The sequence below is a fragment of the Eublepharis macularius genome, chromosome 14 (genome assembly GCF_028583425.1).
Source record: "Eublepharis macularius isolate TG4126 chromosome 14, MPM_Emac_v1.0, whole genome shotgun sequence".
In the NCBI taxonomy this organism is placed as follows: Eukaryota; Metazoa; Chordata; class Lepidosauria; order Squamata; family Eublepharidae; genus Eublepharis; species Eublepharis macularius.
The window spans coordinates 48,906,083-48,927,815 of NC_072803.1; the positions used below are offsets into that span (position 1 = coordinate 48,906,083).

Here is a 21,733-nt window from a genome sequence, read left to right on the forward strand (position 1 = left end):
GACCCTCATTTAGGGTGGGGTGTCGGGAGAAGTACTGAGCCAAGGAGGGTGTTGGAGGCGAAAGGAAGGAATGGGTAGACTAGGAGTTCTGAAGCTTGCAGTTGTGAGTGTTTCTAGGCCACTTGGTACCATTCTTCTCTTGCTTTTGTCCTCCTTCTGCATACAGATCAGTGCTGCAGATACTGCTCTAGTTGGGTACAGAATGGAATTTCCTACAGTGCCCTGCACAGCTGGAAGTTAAGCCTTCCCTTGATTTATGCCCTTTCCGTGGGTTGATGTGCTTCTGCTCAAAGAAGGCAGCGTTTCCTCTGGTTCACTATTTCTTCCATACAGTAAATTCTGAAAAACAGGACAGATTGCTAGCCATGTTAGTATATTAAGCCTCTTCTTGCCAACATGTAGGCAACTTGGTTCTGATGCAACTGCTCCTGGGGGAGTGGGGGGAGGGAGGAAGAGAGAAGGCCAAGGGAAGCTGCGCCATGATATCAAAATGCACGTGCTGCCGCCTTTCCCTGTCCTCATTAGAACCTGATGGAGCTGGTTGTTCCTGTACTGATTTTTTTACCCAGTGCTTGTTCTTAAAGATCCCATTCAGCACCTGCCTGCCCTCAAACCATGCCTCTGGCATTTTGGGATCTTGCGCATTCTTCCTAGTTCTCAAGTAGCTGGTATGTAGAGGTGGGAAGGAAATTGCTCCTAGGTTTAGACTTTGGATTGCCATCTCCTCCCCCCTCCCTCCAAAAGCCCCTTTTAGATGGGCCACATCTGCATTGTTTTTTTAAGATGCAATGATTTCTCCCCTCTTGAAAATGTGTGTGTTGGTTCTGGTGCCTAACCTTTGTGAAGACTCTCTAGTGACTGAAGATTAATAATCACTCTGTTGTAGGCAGGAGAATGGAGACAGACGGCTGCAGGAAAGAGGAGGGGGGGAAGAGCGAGTGCGAGACTTTTATTTTGAAGCAATCCTTGCTTGGCAGTTGGCTTTTGTTGGGAGTGCTGTTAAAGCAGACATTTCTCTGCTTGGGAGGGTTGGGTATAAGATTTCTCTGCCAATCAGGAGCCGACAGATTGGGGCATGGTGGAGTGTGAGCAAAAGGGAAGTTTGCTTTGCATTTAAGGGGGAAAATGGAGGTACTGACACTTGCAACAGAGTTGCTGGGAACACGTTTGGGTGGGCTTGGGGTATGCTGGAAGGAAGTGGATGGGCAGTGGAGAATGCTTCTGATTTGTGAGGGATTGTGAAAGTGTGTGTGTGTCATTGTGGGGTAGAGTGTAGGGTTCTTCATGGCTCTGCTTTTTTTTATGAATAACCTTCAGCCTGAAAACATGGATGCAGTTAATATTTCTGATCAAGAAGAAGGGAGGTTGAATCCTTGGCAATTTCATGGAGGTCAGACTGTGCAATAATCCTGTGACTGGTGCCTCCTTGATCTTTCAAAACTTGCCTAGGATTTGGTTTGGTTACCCCCTTCCCTTTCTCCCTACAAAATGAAGAGGCATGGTAACACTTCTGTTGGGTTTGGGCTCTTGTTTGATAGTGGAAAGAAAATGTTGGAGGGAGAAAAATGGTGACTGTAAAAAAGGACCTTTTGGATGAATGGCTGGAAATGATGCTCCCAATGTTTGCAAGGCTAACAAAAAGTCTTAAGAGGGATAGGATAGCCTTTTGTGTGGTGCTGGTGACAGCCAGCCTGAGAAAGATGCTTTTCTCACTCGGTGAATTCTCATTTGAAAGCATCAAGAATGAGGATTTTGAAAATGAAAGGCAAGGAAAGCTTCAATTAGTCTCTGGTTATGGTTTGCCCTGTCTTCAGGGCCTACTCTGTAGCGGCTGCTTGCTCCGATGAGAGAGCGAAGAAAGACTTGGGCTTCTGGATATCCAAGCAACTATGAATTTTGAATTATATTCCCCAGTCCTAGATAAAACTTGATTTAGTGAGAAAGGGGGTTTGTTAGATTCCCAAGATTCTGAACTGCAGCGATCAAACAGGCATGGACCTAAAATCCTGGGGCTTTTAACTGAAACTGGCGTTAAGGCTTTATTTAGAAAACAGATAACATACAACCTCTTGCAAATGAAATGGGGTCCTCTTTTATAGAGCGGCTGGTGATGCTGAGGAAATACGTACTCTGTGAGCATGAACTTGGAAGAGGAGGCCTGATTGTGTTTTTCCTTGCGCTTGTGTTGAGTGCCGTTGTTTCATTATGATGTCTCCCTGGTTGGCAGCAGGCGTCACATGAGCCCTCTGCGTGACTGCTTTTAAGAACACCTTTTGACTTACATCAGTTTGTGTTCTAGGCTTCTTTCTGAGAAATGTGAGATGATTATTTTTTCCCCCAGGGTTGTATTTGTGTCTAAGTTTACATTAAATAGCTATTGCCTTTTAAAAATGCCAATCTGTTGACTCACAGTCAAGAGTCCACAAGAACTTCTTCTCCACATGATCAGTCCCAGTTCTCCTTCAGTAAGTGATTGAATGTGGAAAGGTATTGTACAAATCTGTAGCACGTTGACACTTCTTGACAGCTGTATTTCGGGAGCTTCTTTAACTACAGATATTGCTGCCGAGCATATCTGCGCAGTATCCAAATAACTGCAGTTTCACATGTTAACTGTCTGTTTGTGATTGCACGTGCATGAAGATACAAAACTGTTCAGATTTATGTGTGAGCCAACCCTTTGTTGGGAGCAAGGCTGAATTTTCCTCTTGGGAGCAAGGCTGAATTTTCTTGGGAGAGAAGCTTCATTGTGGTTGGTAAGGAAGTAGCCATACTTAACTGGTCATGGCTGTTCAGGAAGACACATCTAGCGAAGGAAGAAACTGGCCAGCCAGAAGTAGACAATGCTTGGTCTGGCAGCTGTTGTTTGAAAGGGATAAATACTTGCTCCTGTGCACATCCATACATCTCTCGTAGTAGTTCTGTGGTCGATGGGCAGACTTTGGGATTTCTTTTGTAATCACAAAATGTTCTTTAAATCTTTTGGGTCTGCCTGGCCATTGGATGCATATCTGTTCACCAAAAGATTGGGTTTATCTTGGCTGCAATATTAACTGATCAATAGGGCAGTTCCTGTCACCCCAGCTCCTTGAAACTGCCTTTCAAGCCTTACCAGCCATGCATGCTTGTTTAATTGTTCCTATTAGCTGTCATGAGTACCAAATGTGCTTGCCTCATTGGTTGGATTCCAGGGGTTTTTTGACTGGGTAGGCTAAATTTGCTTTGGAACTTACGAAAAGGAAATTCTGGCAAACTGAGAAAATGTAGAGGTAAAAAGCTCTCACTAACAAAAGGGGGAGTGCATATATTTTAAAATTTTATTGAGGAATGCTAAGAGCTGAAAGGAAGTGGATTGTTCTCACTGATAGCTTTTTATACCCTTTTTCCCTCTTGTGTTATATACGTGCCATCAAGTCACAGTTGACATCACAACCCCAGCAAAGGGCTTTCATGGCAAGTGAGAAGCAAAAGTGGTTTGCCAGCGCCTTCCTCTGCAGAGTCGTCCTTGTCGGTCTCCCATCCAAGTACCGACCCTGCTTAGCTTCCCAAATCTGATGAGATCGGGCTGTATCATACCATTCCACGTCCCACCTTTTTTTACATAATTGAAAAGAAATGAAGATTTACATTTAGCACGTGTTGGCAAAGAGGTGTGTTCTGTTGGCATTTTTGCAGAGGAATTTCATATCTATTACTTCAAAATTAATGCTCTTTTAAAAGTACCTTTTAAAAAATGTTCTGCTTTTAAAGAAACAACCCAGCTTTTTCTAGGGTGACAGCTTCCAGAAGGGAAGCTTCATTGCTGTGTTGTAGCAAAACATAAAGGAGTCTTTTTGCAAGTTAAATATTAATTCTTGAGATGAAAGCCTCCAGGACAAGATCTCAAGCCATTTGAAGGCCTCTTTTTCCTATTCCTGCTAAACCTTCGAGCATTTTTAATACGACAGCACTTTTTCCTCCGCTGCAGAAGCTCCATTCCAGCTTCTGCAGTCACTGACCAATATGGTAGGGTTTTTTTTAAAAAAATTTTTTTAGAAAAAGAGCACTTGCAAGTGTACAAAGGAGACTTGATGGGAAGAACATATTTAACATTAAAATTCAGTCTGAATTGTGGAGTTTTAATTTACCTGCATTGAAAGTATAAGAGTTAAAAATTGCACTTCCTGCTCGAAGAAATATCAGGCATATTCCTCTGATTCATTGAGTTTGGGGTTTTCAGGGTCATAAAAGGCCCAGTGCTGTGTCATATTCAGGGTACAGGGTTAGGCATGAAGTTCAGGTTTTGAATGATCAGCCTTGAAATGTATTCAGTAGAAATGGGAATTTTTTTAAAAAATCAGAGCCCACCTTTAAGTCCAACCCTTCTCCATATGATGTTGTCAGAAAACTGGCTCACCTAGCTTAGTAATGTCTGATTTGACAGTGCAGCTGTAATCCAAGATTTCTAGCAGGGAAGAGTCTTTTCTCATACCTGCTACCCCAAATCCTTTAACCAGAGATGTTGGACCTTAATGCATGCAAAGTGTGAGTGACCCTTGCCCCCTAACACGGGAGCTGCTTTTGATTATTTTTTTTTGAACCTGCATTTCCATCTTTCTCTTTTTACAGTAATCGTATGAAAAATGTTCCTATGGAGAAGAGAATTTTGGCAGATGTGGTTTTTCTGATCTCTGTGTAACGGTCTGCAGCTGCCATTCATCCAGCTTTTTAAATGCTCTTACATACAGCTTTTTAAATGTAAAAGGAATTCTGTCTGCATCTGATTTCTCCCTGACTTTGTCACTAACCCCCCCCCCCCCCACTAAACACCTATAACGATGATACAGGTATGTCCTTCCTAGGTCAGAGTATGATGCACTTGAGGGGCCTAACCCACTAATAGAAGACATGTGACTTAGAAGATGATCAGAGCCAGTTAGGTGTAGTGGTTACGAGCGACGAGACTCTAATCTGTAGAACCGGGTTTGATTCCCCGCTCCTCCACTTGAAGCCTGCTGGGTGTCCTTGCATCAGTCACAGCTTCTAGGAGCTCTCTCATCCCCACCCACCTCACAGGGTGATTGTTGTGGGCATAATAATAATATACTTTGTAAACTGCTCTGAGTGGGTGTTAAGTTGCCCTGAAGGGTGGTATATAAATCAAATGTTGTTATTATTATATAGTTGAATTCTGCAGAATATCACTGATTACGTTTTTTTCCTGCCTTCTTGATCATGAAGATAGATGCAGAGCAATTTATAGCTGGACCTGATTTGCTACTTTCTTTAATATTTAAATTCTGTTGGTACCATTAGGACTGACCCTTTACCATCCATGATACAAGGTGGTTCTTTGGTACATAGATTGTCATATGGGAAATCACAGCCGTGTGAGGTTAGATGCCTGAAATACATGGAAATTTTGCTTGACTTAGTGAAATACATTCCTCAGAGCTTTCCTCAGATCTTTTATTTGAAGAACATCCCACCCATATGGTTAGCTTAAATTTAATTTTAGGTGAAATTTTAATAGCAACTTTAGTATGAAGTGGCTAACACCTGTGGGTGTCATGGCTATCCTAGTTGCATTTATGTATTCTGGAGAATCATATTGGTTGTTTTGATCTTTGACAGGGGCCCACCCAGTACGGGTGATTCTGTCTTCTCTCATAGCTTGGTATTCCTGGATTGTTGGCATCAGGTCTGCCAACTTGGGAAGCCTGAAATACATCTTAGGGTGCCAGGGGAGGTCTTAAAGAAGAAGGTACCTCCCAACGTGAATGGTTTCATGGAGTAGGTTTGTTGGTTGTTGTGTTGAGTATGGTATGGTGTATATGTGACTGCCTAATTTTCTTGAGAATGGTGTGGTTGGGACAGCTACTTTCCACAATACAGCTGACATGCTAATAGCTGCCAGAACCCTTCCCTCAAATGTAACCAGTGAGGTGGATTTTCTGGAAGAATGAGAATTTTTCCAGAAAATGTTCTGGAAAATTATCCAAACCCCTAAATACTGTGGGACCTGGTTTAGCATGCTTGTTCTTGACATATTTAGTAAACATTTAAAAATACCTGATGTTAATTTTATGCCCCAGTAGCAACAAATACTGGAACTGAAATATTTGATTAGTGGGACAAAATTGACTGTGATTTAAACGTTCAAACAAATTTGAAACTGTATATGGAAAATATTTTTATTAGAATATTACTTGTAAAAATATTTTCAAAATAGCATGTACTTCCCTTAGTGAGTCCATTGCTTCAGTGTCTTCCTTATTTTCCCCCTAATTTTATCACTCCAGCAGAATTGTGTATGATTTGCCTTTGAAGTAGTTGTCTGCTCATTTATTTCAACAAAAATGAACTCTTTTCCATAGATGTTGGTGGGGCACTTCAGTTCATCGTCGCTGTTTGTAGTATCCCTTGTATTGCTACTTGTTTGTTCCGAATAAGATTGGTGATTACGATATCCATTCCACCATGTGAAAGGTGACATGCATAAATAAGACTTTTGCCTTTGATTTTGAGTGGGTGAATTTATAACCTGTTTTTTAAAAGTTATATATATTTGTGGCTTTACCCATCTGCATCCCATTTACCAATCAGTAAAACTTCTATTTTCTCTCACCCAGTTCCTAGGGATCATCACTTGGAGAACATTAATTACAACTTCAAAACTGCCAAATTTGTTTCATATTTTATTGGCAATGGCACACATTCATTGTTCTTAATTTTATGAAACATTTTTTAGAAACAGAAAAAATGCCCATGAAATAATAAAGCATTGGAAATTTTTGCCCCCAGCTAGGGTTGTCAGGTCTCTTTACCCTGCTGGTGGAAACCTGGCACTTACCTGTGGGCAACTTCCTCATGCACACTCGTGGCTGGTGCGAGAACGTCACTTCTGGAAGTGACACCATAGCACCTGATGGTGGGCATGCTCCCGCCCTTCAGAGGGGCCAATTTGGGGCAAGCGCAATGACATTACTTAAGGAAGTGATGTTGTTGCGGCCGGTGGGAGCATGCCCGCTGTGCGCTGGCCTGGGAGTTTTTTTTGCCTCCTGGGCACATTCCCTCAGCCTTTTCCCCAGGGGCAGGGGGGTAGAGGCTGGGAGTAGGGCAACTCTACCCCTAGTCAGCATGATGAAGTGGTTAGAGAGTTGGACGAGGATCTGGGAGACCCAGGTTTGAATCCTTCCTCACTCTTGTCATAAAAGCTTGCTGGATGACTTTGAGCCAGTCACGCATTCTAACCTACCTCACAGGGTTGTTGTTGTGAACATAAATGAAGGCGAGGAGAATGATGTAAGCCGCTTTGGGGAGAAAGGCAGGGGTGTAAATGAAGCAAATAAATAAGTTAATATCTCTAATGTAATTTATTAGTATATTGGGAGAGCTGCGATGGACATATAGATCATCAGTGGTACAGGGAATGCTTATTGGTCTTTTCTGTTAATTAAAGCTCAAAGGGAGTGAAATCAACACGTAACTGATTTGCAAGAGTTCTTTCGCATGTCTCGCTGTCAAACATTGGAACCTAGCAGTTCTTCAGGGTGTTTCCAGCTCTGGTACTTGAAGAATGCTATGCTTTCATTGAGAGGTGGATCTTCTTAGTGCAAAGCTGCCTGTTACGAAGGCAGACAACTGGTCACTCTTACCCATAATGGCAGAGAGAATTGGTTCCCAGTACTTCCTACCTTTAATTAGAGAAGTCACAGAATGTCTGTCTCTAAACTATGACCAGTTCTTTGCTTTTAAAATCATAGTATGTTTAGATCTGAGATGTTACATCCTTGCTGTACCAAAAAATGCCCATTATCGTGCTAGCCTGCAGTAAATCCAATAGATCACAGAGAGACTGTGGAAACCAAGAACCAGCACCTGCAGGCAGTTTGGGGGTGGCTGAGGACTAACAAGCTGAAACGTAATCTTGATAAAACAGAGGTGGGAGGAGTTTGATCTAGGAGTTGGGACCGCTTCTGTTCTGAATGGTGTGGCATTTTTCTTAAAGCAGCAGGTCCAGCAGCTCAGGGGTGCTGCTGGACCTGGGCCTCCTGTTGGATAAACTGGTAGCAGTCGTGTCCAGGGGTGCCTTTCCACCAACTTTGGGAGCTAAGCCAGTTGCGGAACTTGCTGGGCAGAAAAGATCTTACCACAGCAGTGCATACCCTGGTAGCATCTAGATTAGACTACTGCAATGCGACCTACATAGGATTTCCCTTGAAGAATGTCTGTAAGCTACAGGTAGTGCAAAATGCTGTGGCAGAATGTTGACTGGAGTGGGTTGTGGGGATCGTATCACTCCAGCCTTGTTCTGCCTACACTGGCTCGCAATTTTGCTTTCAGGGCCAGTTCAAGGCTCTGGGGTTGGTCTTTAAAGCCCCATACAACTTGTGGTCAGCACAGCTCAGGGCCGCCTCTATTGTAGGAACCCATCCAGATAGTCTGGTTATTTTCAGAGGCCGTGCTTCAGGTACCTTCACCACCTGAGGCTAAATGAGTAGCAACCCGAGAAAAGGCCTTCTCAGTCATGGCAGCAAACCTCTGGAACCTTCTCCCGGAGGAGAGTCTGTCTCCTTCCCTGTCATTGTCTTCTGTGAAGGTGTTTAGTTTTGCTTTGTTTGCCATTCCTTCACTCTCTCATTGGCTGGCCTCCCTGTTTGTGAGTCTCTGTGTTTGTTTCTGTATGTTTCATTTAATCGTTTTAAATATATTATATAAATGTTTCTCTGTATTTTAACATTGTTCTGATTGGTTGCTGCCTTGGGGAGCCTAATTTGGGTGGAAAGGCAGCATACGAATATTTTAAATGAAATAAATAAGTAAATTAAGCTTTGCGCTCATTATTCTGCTATGCCTCATATTTCTCTGCCAGTCTTTTTCAAAGGTCTCATGGTATCGTTAGTGTGTTTATCTGATTTTATAATTGCAACCGCCCTGTGATATAGATACACTGGTTTGAAAAGAAGCAGTTTTCTTAAGGCTGCCCAGTAGGGTTGCCAGGGAACCCTGGGGCCAAAGCGGGGCAGCCGAAGGCTGGGGGACGGGGTATAGCAGGGTATCTACCTCCTGTGCATGTGCGCTCCCATGCTCCCCTGTCGTGCCAGAAAATAAGCGTGCCAGAAGAGTCACGGTGCACACCAAAGCTAAGCTTAGTGAAAACCATCTCCAGTGGGATAGTTTTTACGAAGCTTGGCTTCAACCCACCTTGCAACTCCTCTGTTCCCATATAGAGATGTAGAATTTCCAGAACTTTTGAAGGCATGGGTGAATTCCCCCCTCCCCTTCTTTGTCCTCCTGGGAAAAACAGAAATGTTGAGGAAAATTGAAATATATGCTCTACTTGCTTTGCTATCAAACCTAATCTTCTCTGACTGATTTAACAATATAAAATGCATCTCCTTATAACTTTGTTAGCATATAAAATTTTACTCTTTGGCATATTGATAGAATTTAAAAGTTTAAATACCTTTATTTTCTATAAGGAAAATTGCAAGTATGGCCAATACTTGAGAAAGAGTTGCAAATTGCTGCACCCTATGCTACTATACTATACTACTGTGGTGGTACAGGAGAGTGCTGTCAAGTTGTGGCAAATTTATGGCAGCCCCTGCTGGATTTTTCAAGGTGAAGAGATGAACAGAGGTGGTTTGCCATTACCTGCCTCTGCTTGGTGACCCTGATCTTCTTTGGAAGTCTCCCATCCAATTATTAACCAAGGCCAACCCTGCTTAGCTTCTGAGATCTGACAAGATTGGGCTTGCACTCATTATTCTGCTATGCCTCATATTTCTCTGCCAGTCACAATGAGTAGAACTATCCACATGTTTGGATATTAAGCTAAACTTTATAACATTGAAAATACTGAACTCTTTAATAATGGATTATTATTAATTATATTATAGCACAGATCCAGAGGAGTTAGCCGTGTTAGTCTGTAGTTGCAAAATAGTAAAGAGTCCAGTAGCACCTTTAAGACTAACCAACTTTATTGTAGCATAAGCTTTCGAGAACCACAGTTCTCTTCATCAGAATATGCTGTGTTATAGCATATTAATTGTTGGCAAAATTATTTACAAAAAGTTCTTGTTGTATGTCTACAGTATATGAGTGTTGTTGTTTTTTTTAAGTGCTCCCTAAAATTTCTCAATTTTCCGACTGGAAAGTCCTCAGAAGTTTTCATACTATACATTCTGAGTGAAAAAAAAACTTGCTTTAAGCAGCTTTTTACTCATTCTAAAAGAGAAAATATTTCATAAGGTTCCCCTCCCCCCAGTTTTCCTCCTCCTCCAATTTTTTTTTTACGGGAAAAACTGAAAAAAAGGCATAGGGGGTGGAATGGGGGTTTCCCCCCCAATTTGTCCATTTCTTTCCTCGTGGGCTTCCAAATCTCTAGGTTCATAACCCAAGGTCACCCCTCTAGTCAGTGCCCGACATTGCAGCCTCTTGACCAGGAATCTTGCTTCTGGTTTGAGGATGAAAACACGGCCTGTTCAGCAATGTGTCTTGCTAATTTAATTTTTATATATATGCCTCATTTCATATGAATTAAGATCAGAGCAGTAGGTTCAGGACAGACCAAAGGCCATGCCTCTTTGTGTTATGTCCCGTCAAGTCGCTTCCGACCTATGGCGACCCTATGAATGAGAGACCTCCAAAATGTCCTGTCATTAACAGTCTTACTCAGATCCTGCAAACTGGAGGACCTGGCTTCTTTTATTGAGTCAAGCCATCTCGTTTTAGGTCTTCCTCTTTTCCTACTGCCTTCCGCTTACTGCCTTTTCCAGAGAATCTTGTCCTCTCATGATGCGACCAAAGTTTGATAGCCTCAGTTTTGTCATGTAATTAAAGTGTGGAGGTACTGATGGCCATGAGTGTGAATTAAAAGGGAGATAGACAGACTGATGGAGGAGAGATTCATCAATGGTTACTAACCACGGAGAGTTAAGAGAACCGCCATATACAGAGGCAGCAAACCTCTGAATACCTGTACTAGGTGTAGCATCAAGGGAAGGCTTGCTGCGGCCCTGTTTGTTGTCTCTCCCGGCCAACTGGTTGTCCACTGTGTAAAACAGTATGCTGGACTAGATGAACTACATAGATGGTTAGCTTCAGCAGGACTCTTCTTATGTTAAGTCCCCCTTTCTGTGTGTGCCATCACTTTCCCTAATGACGACAGTAATAGCAATTGGCAGGGTTCTTTTGGTGGTGGCTCCTTAATTTTGGAATATTCTTCCATTTGAGGGTTGAGAAGCTACCTTCGTCTTAAGCTTTGGGAAAAGATGCAAAACATTCCTCTTTCAAAAGGCATTTGATTGATACAACGTTCTTTTGTTGTTGTTTTATTGTTTTTTATTTGTTTCTGTTTTATTTTGTTAAGCCGCTTGGCATTTTGGAGAAGCAGTATCAAATGTTTTAAATACATGAACAAAGGAATGAAAAATCATAGAGAAGGAATCTTTGGTTATGGTAATTGTTTCTGTCCCATTTAGCGAGCTCTGCTGGGTAGAGGAGAGACTAGACGAGAGAACTGCATGAAGACTGAGCTGCTGAAAGATATCACCAACAATAAGGAGGAAGGTGAGTACACGTTTCAGTGTAGGGCTGCAATTTCCTTGCCAGTGGAGTTGGTGCACATGTGGCACAGCCCACAGAGAGTTTTCGGCAAGGCTGTAAGGGTTTCCAGTGGAACTTCTTGTGAGCGATGATGAAGACTTGAAGATTGTAAACATAGGTTTTGTTTTCCTCATTGTTTTTCAAAATCATCTTGGTAGTTTTAGCTGCCTTGATGTGCTACGGATGCTTGGCAAGGAGCTCAGTGTGCTGTTCTGGTATTCCTCTTGTGAAATTCTAATGATTCACACAAAGCCGGATGAAAATATGTCACGCTTGTCCTCAGCTCTTTGTCCAAAGTGCTCAGAGAAGGTTATGCATTGTTCCCAAGGTTGGGTATTGTCTTTCATCCAGGAAGTGCCTGGGACAAACAGCATAGCTCCAGCATCATCTTCCAGAAGATTCCGTGGGAAACCAAATTCCAAACATGTCTCCTTTTTGTTTTATGTTCTTGCCCCCTAAGTTGTGAGTTACTGTCTCATTTTATGATCTGTAAATCTCAAAAGATGTATGTATTTGGGTAGTAGATTTAGCGGTAAAATTTAAGCGATATAATGTTGCTCAGTTTTCATAAAAGAATTTTACTAATTTATGTCCTGTTTTTCCAAATTAATCATACAAAGTAGTTTGCAGTAGGATAATCTAAATGATAATATTAGTATAAATGATCTACTCTAAAGAAATAAAAACAAATTCCAAACATAACTAAATCACAGAGGGTTTGCGTGGATTGATTGGAACCATAGCTGGAGAACCAAACTAAAGCTAGACAAAACTTGACCCAAAGTAGAACAAAACAGAAAACTCTTTGCCTGGTGCCCAAAATTCGGGTGAACCTCTTGAGTAAGAGTCACCACCACTGAAAAGGCCCTATCTCTAGGTCTTTGTGCATTCTGTAGCCTGGCATTCCTAGGTTTCATTCTCAGTTTGCTCAGAGCAAGGGGTTGAATAGAAGCGATAAGCCGATGTGAACGATCTGTTATTTTAATATGTGGGATGGTAAGTCAGCATTGCTGTTTACCGAAAATGGATTGAATTGTGCCATATGCTATCATTCCAGGAATTATTTCCATGCCCCGTGTGCTTTTGTCCATATTTGACATAACTGCCCTCAATCATTGTTTCCAGTGTCCACTTGACTAAGGGTTAGATGTGCCTTGCATTAGTCCCTTGATTGTCCAGTTCTTCCATCACTTTGCCAAACCTTCTGTTTACCCAGCTGTCTTAACTTATATCAAATGTACCTAACTCTCTTTCTGAGAGAGAACACACTCTCCGTTTCTCTTTATGAGTCTGTAAGTTGAATGATTTCCTTTTAAAGGATTTGAAGTTGCTAGGACCCAGTAGTTGCTGCAAGAAAAGCTTTTAGGTGGAAGAGACTCTTTTGCCTGTCTGCTATGCACTCTAGGCTGAACCCCGATGTGTTGTTCAGCTCTCTTTCTGTTGTTGGTGTGCACATGTGAAAACTTAAAAGACAGTTCTAAATGCACAAGTTTCAGGTGGGTAGCCATGTTGGTTTGCAGTAGAAGAGCAAGATTTGGATCCAGTAGCATCTTAAAAGCCAACTAGATTTCCAGGGTATGAGCTTTTGAGAGTCAAAGCTCTCTCTCAAAAGCTCATACCCTGGAAATTTAGTTGACCTTTAAGATGCTAATGGACCCAAATCTTGCTCTTCTAAATGCACAAGTATCAGTTTATGCTATATTAAATTCATGTAGTTTTAAATGCATTTTTACTGGGCTTCTGAATTAATCTGTGACTGTACAGGTTGGTTAATGCGCAACCTTCTTTTTTTTTACAATATACATGTGAATTCGATCCTAGAGAAACCACTGTTCTATACAAGCCCTAAACTACCTACCACAGTGTCTGGCTTCAGACAAAACAGACTTATTTTGTCTGCCTTCCTGAAAATTTTAAATTTTTAATTGCCTGCCGTTCTAAGGAAACAAAAGCTACATTTTCTCTTGTTTGGATGAAAGCAAAGTAGGCAGCATTGGTTTGGTTCATGCTCTCTTAAGAGGGATAGTCTATGTGTAGAAAACATTCAAAATGAAATTGGTTAAGTTTTGGAGTTTCAAAATGTGTTTGAAACATATACTGACTTTTGTTTCTACTCCAGATGTGATTAGTTGAAGAACTTGATATAGGGATGAACAGTGGGTGCCTGTCATCTGAAGTTCCATGTCTGCCTTTTTATCAAAGGAAACTTTCCCTAGAAATGTCTGAAGTTACAAGGCTAAAGAAAGATGCCCAGTTTGAAATAATGTTCATGTCTGTTCATTATAGTGTTTTCCTTTGGTCTGAATCTAGAACTAGCCCTTCTAAAGAAACCACGCTTAGCACCTTAACCTAGAGCAGGAATGGCCAACTTGTATTCTTGATAAGGTGTTGTGTTTTACAGACAGTTCAGGGACTAGAAATGTATTGTGCTACATGAACTGACCTACTTACTGTCAGGCTCCTTAATACATTTGGTGCCGCCCAGCATTTAAGAGGTTCTCAGTTTACGGAGCACAACGTTCTGTACAGATCTGTACATTCACAGGCTACATACAAAACTAGAGGACAGATGAAATATCTTACAGTGAGAGAACGTTTTTTGCAGCCTTGTGAAGGAAACCGTGGGCAAACATTTCATTGTTATCAGGATTCAAATTTGCTTGGGGGCCACCTTTCATAAAATTAAATTTCAATTTCTCTTTTTTTCATGTACGAATTTTCCCCAAATAGCTTTGTTTTGAGAACAAACCGTCAACTATAAACTAAAATTTTACTAAAAATTCATGAAACCAACCAGCAACAACACATGTAAGAGATCAAAATGAAATGCAAACACCAAGGCAGGTCAGCCAAGAGCTTGATGCAATAAATGGTCTTTGCCTGGCACCTAAATGCCACCAATGAAGGCGGTTGCCAGACGTGATGGCAGAAACTGTTCTGTAGTGCTGTGAAGGCCCTACCCTAGTCAGAATGTACCTCATCCTGCTGGAGGAGGAATCTAGAAAATGGCCTTTAGAAAAGGTTTTGTTGAATGAACAGGTGAATGAAGGAACAGGCAGAGCTTTATCTCATGTTATCCTCATTTTCCTGTTGAAGTAGAGCAAGAGAGAGACAGAATAGTGTAGTGGTTAAGAGTGGCAGGACTCTAATTTGGAGAGCCAGGTTTGATTCCCCATTCCTTCACTTGGAGCCAGCTGGGTGACCTTGGGTCAGTCACAGTTCTCTCAGAGCTCTCTCAGCACCACCTACCTCTCAGGGTGTCTGCTTGTGGGGATAATAATGACATTGACTTTGTAAACCACTCTGAGTGTGGTGTTAAATTGTCTTGAAGAGCAGTGTATAAGCACAAGGTTATTACTAAGGTTATTATTACAAATTCACCCCTGATGTGAATTTGAAGCCAGCTGGGTGACTTTGGGTCAGTCGCAGCTCTTCCAGAGCTCTCTCAGCTCCACCCTCCTCACAAGGTGATTGTCCTAAGGATAATAATAACACACTTTGTAGGCCTAGGTCAATCTAGTGAAGTGTTATTCTCTCTCCTAGAAACTCAAGGCGGTATACACTATTCTCCTCTTATCTTAAGCTCACAAAAATCCTTTAATGTGGTTAGGCTGAGAGAGGTCGAGTGGCCCAAGGTCACTCAGTGCCGCAGTATGGCTGAGGGAGGAATTTAACCCTAGGACTCCCCTCTCCTAGTCAGATACTGTGGTTATAATACTGTACTGTCTCTGTGTCAGTGCCTAGATCTTGGGAAACCTTTTTGTCTCCTTGAGTTCCATGCATGAAGAAAGTCCAGACATAAATACTTTCTTGATAGAGATCACCACACCAAAGAGAATGGCCATGGATTGATTGGTTTGGGTGTGGGATCCCTTGTTCATATAAATGCTTAGTAGGCAGACAGTCCTAGACTATCTTTTCTAGCAATGTAATTTTGCGGCCCTCCTTCCAATTTATGACTCAGTCGGGAAAGGAGCTGACAGTATCTAGCTTCCATTTATTCTCCTTATGAGCCCCTTTTAGTCCACTGAGTACTTTTTATAAATCCAAGCTGAGTGCTATGTAGAATAGAACCCAAACCTGCCAAGTTGAATCTGGGATTTTGTTGTGTTCTTTTGATTTTCTGCCTTGTATTTGTCTATTCTGCCTTTCCTCCTCTGCTTAATCTTATAACTCTTCTCTTTTTTATCTATCTCCAGGATTTAATGCTATGGCAGCAGATGAGAGTGCCATAGAAAAACAAGTTGGGGAACCAAAGATGGCCCCAGATGGTGAAACCAACGGGTCCTGTGAACGCAATGAAACCAAGAGCCACCCCAATGCAGCTAGAAACCCTCAGGACAATATCAAAGCAAGCCTCGGGGACTCCACGGCTAAGTTGAGCCGGATAGCGGAGAATGGCATTTCTGAAAGAGACAGTGACACTGGGAAGCAGAACCACATAAAAGCAAATGACTTCACACAGACTTCCATCACAGGGAGCAATGGGTACATTTTACCGAAACAGACAGCCCAGGAGCCCCCTGTAAGGACTACCAGTGGTGCTTTTGCTTCCCTCACCGGCCATGCTGCAAAAACTCTCCCAGCAGGAGCAGGCAAGGGTAGAACACTGAGCACCCTTTCTCAGGGGCAGGCTGCCTCACCAGCCAAGTTTCGGGAGGGTGGGAAAGACGTGGAGGCAAAAAGAGCCACAGCAGCAAATGCCAGCGTCAAGGTCCATCGAGCCCGGAAGACGATGCCCAAGGCCACTTCTAGCCTGGTAAAGTATACTTGCAAGCGGCTGCTGAGAGCCCCCAGTGGTTCTGTGTTGGTGTGAGAGGTGGTAAGTGCGAGCTGAAGTGTGTGGTGTGATTCCTTTCTCCAAGTGCTTGTCCAAGTCATGTAGTTCTGCAACTGAATTCTGTCTGTGCTGTCATCTTGGTAAGAGCTACCTCGATCCTGAATGACATCTTCTATAACATAAAAAAATCTCTGATTGTGTAATCTTGTAGTAGCAGTCAAATGCTGTCTGTTTGGTTTGCATTCAATTCACTCATAAACAGTATAGCTGGTACATCATGTAATCTACCTCTTGCCTCATCTCCATCTCCCTGAGAAGGGAATGATCTTCGTGCAATACAAGGATTCAGCTTGGCTTAAGGACTGCTTGCTGGATTCCCCCCGCCCCCCAAATTTCCATTCAAAAGTGTTTTCTCTAATAGGCAGTATGGTCCTTAGAAACCCCAGTTGTCTTTCATTTTTGACATACTTGGCAGCATCTTCCGAGCATCCTATGGGTGAGCTTTGATTTGAACCCATGAAGTTGCTTTCTGCTAAATCAAACCAACTCCTTATTGCTTCCTCTCCAAGACTTCAGGCAGGCCAAAGGTCTTTCCCATCATGTGCTATCCTGAGACTCTTCAACTGGAGATGCTGGGGATTGAAGCTGGGCTGGGATCCTCTTCACGCAAAGCAACTCCTGCAAAGCCGCAGTGATAGTTTCCCCTTTTGTACAACAAAGCTTAATGTGAATCTTGTATCACACTTAGGGCTTGTTTCAGCTGCTGGCTTTTGTTTGTGTTTCTTTCTTGCTTGCTTATTTGCTCATTGAGAATCGTTCCACATTTTTCCCAGAATGGCTGCGAGCGGGCCTTGTGTTTGTAAATACTAAGCAGCCTGCATAGGAAAGTCCAGCAGTCTGGCTAACAGGCCTGTGTTCGTTGTGAGGGTATTTTTAATACTGCACCACCTGGAATATTTTTAAATCACTTGGACTTGGGCTGGCTTGTTAAAGGGACTGCAATGGTTGCGAATGACCTTTGGAAATGCTTTCCAAATGTTCCCCCTCCCCAGCTTGGCAGATGCACTCTGGATGGCAGTCAGAATGTTTAGGTTCGCTGTTAATGCAAATGGCTTGACAGCAATTCAGGCCAGAAGATGCTGAAACTGTTTAGGTTCCCATGGCAGGTTCTTTGGTGGGCAGAGAAGCATATGGATATCAAGCCAGGTTCCAGATGAAAAGAGGCTTTGAATTCCAGGCATTACCTGGGATTTCTGACAATTAGGAATCGGTAAGCCTGCTCTTCCCCGTTCAATTATGTGCAGAGCTTCTGCAGAAACACTGAAAAAACTTTCATCTTTTTATTTAACAAGTCAGTTTCAAGCTAGAGTTTGTTTCCCTTGAGTATAGTTTTGACAGCTGTGTGTGGGATTTAGGGGCAAGTTTTTGTACCAGAACCCTGAAGGAAACTGCTTTCTGGCCTTCTCAGACCCATCCTCCCTCTTTGTTAAGTGAACTGTTTTTTAGGAGAAACTATAATCCAGGGCAAAGAAAGGATACCTGTTGCATGCAGAATGTCTCAGCATCAGCACTGGTAAGAATCTTTCTCTCCCTTAGACCCTGAACAGCTTCTGCTATAGGTGATACTGAGCTAGATGGACCAGGATTCCGATTCGATGGAACAGCTTCTTGTGTTCAAGTGGGCAGGCTTCCAGGGCTGCATTTATACGCAGCCATTCCTTGTTCGAGTAGTGTGACATCAAGGGTTGATGTGCATGAAAAAAAAGAGATTCTGATTCCAAGAACAGGGCTGTTGCATTGCCCATACCATCTAAAACAGTGTTTCCCAACTAGTGGGTCGGGCCCCAAAAGTGGATCATGAAGCCTTTGGAAGTGAGTTTCAGTCCAGCCATTCCTAATTGCGGATCCTGCCCTTTGCGCCCTTCTTTTTCTTTCCTCTTCTTCTTTGCCAGCTTCTCACATTCTCACCTTGCCCTTTACAACAACAATGAGGGATAGAGAGCTGTCTGGCAGCTAGTAACTTTACGAGATCGTAGCTGGAAGGGAGGGAAGGCTGTAGAGTAGGTGGGAGCTGTTCAGCATATGGAAAAGCAAGTGGAGGAGAGAAAGCATAAGCTCTGTCTCAGCATTGCTCCTGCAGCATCCCAACCTCTTGCCCCGCCCCCTGCAGTGCCTCACTGCCCTCTGCCTGGTGGTGGAGATGTATTGCACTGAGCCACTTGCCACCCACCTCTTTGCCAACTTCTGTCATCTTTCTGCACCTCCACAATGAGGTGCCCCCCCCCCCAGTACTTTTTCAGCTGCTTGATCCAGCCCAGGATGGGTCACCGTACAAAGTAAATTTGGGCTTGTGGGACATGATAGTACATTTCATCTGGAGGCAATGCCTTCTGGTCTGAATAGTTGAATGTTAAGTCAAAGAGAGTCTCTCTACACGAGACCTCTTACACAAGAACACTCAAGTGTAGGGAGACACAAAGCTAGCCGGGAAGTGTAGTTTAAAAAGACAGAGCCTGCAAAGATGGCTCCTCAGAGGGTTTGTTAATTTCCTCTTTGCCTCCCCCAAGGGGAGGTGAAATTGACAGAGCCTTCAGGGAGGTGAAGAGGAATTGGGCTCTGCAGAGAGGTGAAATTGATAGAGACTTTGGCTTTCCCTGAAGAGAGACTCTGAGTGGAAAGGTAGGGATGAGGGTCATGCAAGTGTGAACTGAGTCCTAGCTTTCCTATACAGGAGAAATTTGGAAGCGGAAAGTGGAAGTAAAAGCACTTAAAAATAATTTATTATTCAATGTCTTTTTAAAAATGATTTGCTTAAAAAATAAAGTGTTCTGCTGGATCAGACCAGTGATCCATCTCGTTCCGTCTCACACAGTGGCCAGCCGGTCACTCTGGAAGGCCAGCAATGGCATAGAGGCCAAGTACTGCCCCCATGTTGCCTCCAGGCACTGGTATTCTGAGGCTGGCTGCCTCTGAACGTGGAACTTCCCTTTTGTTGACATGACTAGTCCCCGCTGATGGGCCTCTCTGCCATGACTTAACATTTCACACCGTTTCTTCTCTGTGGTGCCCTGCAGTTTTCTTGTGAAGAGAAAATGGAGAATGAGAGAATTATGAGTTCTGCCTTGTGCTCTCCGGAGAAAGAGCCTGGTAAAGGCGTCGTCAACAGGAAGACATTCTTATTAACATATATATGGGCAGAGCATTTGATCCAGTCACCACTTCTTCGGATACCAGTTTTGAAGCTTATTTCTCTTTTGTGTCCTGGATGCTGCCCGGCTCTCTTATTTGTATTGAGCTTCTGGGAGTTGACAGCAATTCCCGAAAACCTTCGGAACCAGTTATTCTGGTCCCGAAAAGATCAGGGACAGAAGCTGTTGGTGCACCGAGAGGAAGGCTGGTCCTCAAGAGGAATGTGCTGCCTTGGAGACAGAGTCAAGAACCGTCTTTCTTCTCTTAGAGTTGAGAGATCAAAAGGGCCCTTCTTGTACAAGGAGTGGCTTTGCAGGGAAGGCGGGGATCATTGCGATCCTTTCATTTTGCACACGCAGTGGCATTTTCAGCCACACCATTAGCTCTTGCACTGTCTGTATTTACCCGGGACCATGATGCGGGGAAGGATTTTTTTCAGGGAATTTTCTAATGCTATATTTTTCCATGGAAATTTTTCCGCCCCACATCAATCTAATCTGTTTATAGTGGTCAGGGCAGTTGTGCTGCAGATCAGTCATGTTAGATGAGCTGATTGTGGGATATGAAGAATGGACAAACCCCAGTGCTTGTACATGCTCCAGGCTTCTCCATGGTGTTGCTGACATGATTTAAAATTTGCTAACATTATTTAAATTTTTATTTGGAAATTTTTCAGATTTAAATTTGCCTGGAAAGCTCACATCACTGACCAGGAATGGTTCCTACTTTCTGGGACCTGCCTCTGGTAAACAGCTGTCCCTAATACATTCTTTAATTTGCTTCTGGGGAAATCTTGGATGTTTGGGGGCTCATTTACTCCAGTGTGCTCCAGAATTGTCATTCTTCATAGTTCAACCTTCTCCCATGGGTCTCAAGAATTTAAATCTCTTTCATGGGGCTGAGGGAACCTTGACCTCTGATACACCCAAAACAACATATGTGCTGGTTGTAAAGAACAGTTGTAAAAAGCAGTGTCGCCTGTCGTTTTGTATACCAAAGCTGGCACAGCTTAACATGAAATGTTAACGTATTGTAAGATAGGGTGGGGAAATTAATTCAAGGAGTAGCAATCCTACGAGAGCCTTCTGCAGTGTATAATAACGCACTGGGCATGAGGGTTCATCCCAGTAGGAATGAAATTGTCGGGTCCTGCAGGGATTGATCCTGTTCCCAATGTGCATTATTATGCACATCCCTCCCTCTCTCTATATATATCGAGTAGTGAGAGTAATAAATTCTCCACAATCAAAGTTCTTTCCAGTCACATAACCTCAGTTTTCATATTATGTGGCTAGGAGGAACTTTGATTGTGGGGAATTTATTACTCACACTTCTCGATGGAGCCCAGCTCCCCGCTGTGGACTCCGTGAAAATTCTGAGGGTTTGGCATCTAAGCTTTCTGTGGACAAACAGGAATCCAGAGTAGCTAGAATAGCATTTTCTATCATTGTCAGGCCTAACAACTTTCCCCATATCAGTCTGACAGATATGGCTGGTCACCTCCTGTTTAGACTATTGCAACTTGCTTTACATCGGACCATCCTTGATGATGCTCCAGAGACTTCAGGTGGTACAGAATGCGGTTGCTAGGTTGTCGACTGAGTCATCACAGTCAGCTCGTATGGCACTAATTTTGAAGCAGCTGCATTGGTTACCAGTTGGTCTCCAAATCCAATTCAAGATGTTGGTCTTCACCTTTAAAACCCTTAATTGCCTGAGATCCTCACACCTTTGGGTTTGCCTCTCCTGTTATGAACGCCCCCCCCCCCATTCATCTTTGTGGAGCTTACAGGTGGTTCCCATTCCCAGGTTAGCACGACTTTCTTCCACTGGGAAGAGGGCCTTCATGATTGTGCTATTCTCCCTCTGAAACACGCTGTCGGAAGGCACTCGTGCTCAGCAGGATCTCTTGATGTTTCCGAGACTCAGGAAGGCAGTTCTATTCAGGTGTGCTTTTGGCTCTAAATACTTGTTATTGTGAGGCATAGTTGATTTGCAGAGCATTGTATTTACCTGTAATTTATGTTCATTTGCAGGGTTTTATAGCCTGGGTTGGGATTAAAGTGGTTTTATGTATCTGTATTGTGTTGCACGTTTTACTGCAATTTTATTGGATATATATTATGTTTTGTATTGATTTCAGTTGATGTAATTTGTTTATTGATCTGC

At 42.9% G+C, this 21,733-nt stretch overlaps 1 protein-coding gene across 6 annotated transcripts in view; it reads left to right on the forward strand.

Annotated features, from left to right (window-relative positions):
* The window catches only part of EHMT1 (euchromatic histone lysine methyltransferase 1), a 148,390-nt gene that overhangs the window by 61,834 nt on the left and 64,823 nt on the right, over positions 1 to 21,733 (forward strand). For 5 of the 6 annotated variants that reach the window (XM_054997507.1, XM_054997509.1, XM_054997506.1 and 2 more), the window contains 2 exons: positions 11,472 to 11,559; positions 15,795 to 16,354. In XM_054997507.1, the coding sequence (XP_054853482.1) occupies positions 11,472 to 11,559; positions 15,795 to 16,354 (648 nt within the window). Of the gene's footprint in view, positions 1 to 1,102; positions 1,132 to 11,471; positions 11,560 to 15,794; positions 16,355 to 21,733 lie in introns of those variants that run through there. The other variant, XM_054997508.1, reaches the window with a different exon arrangement.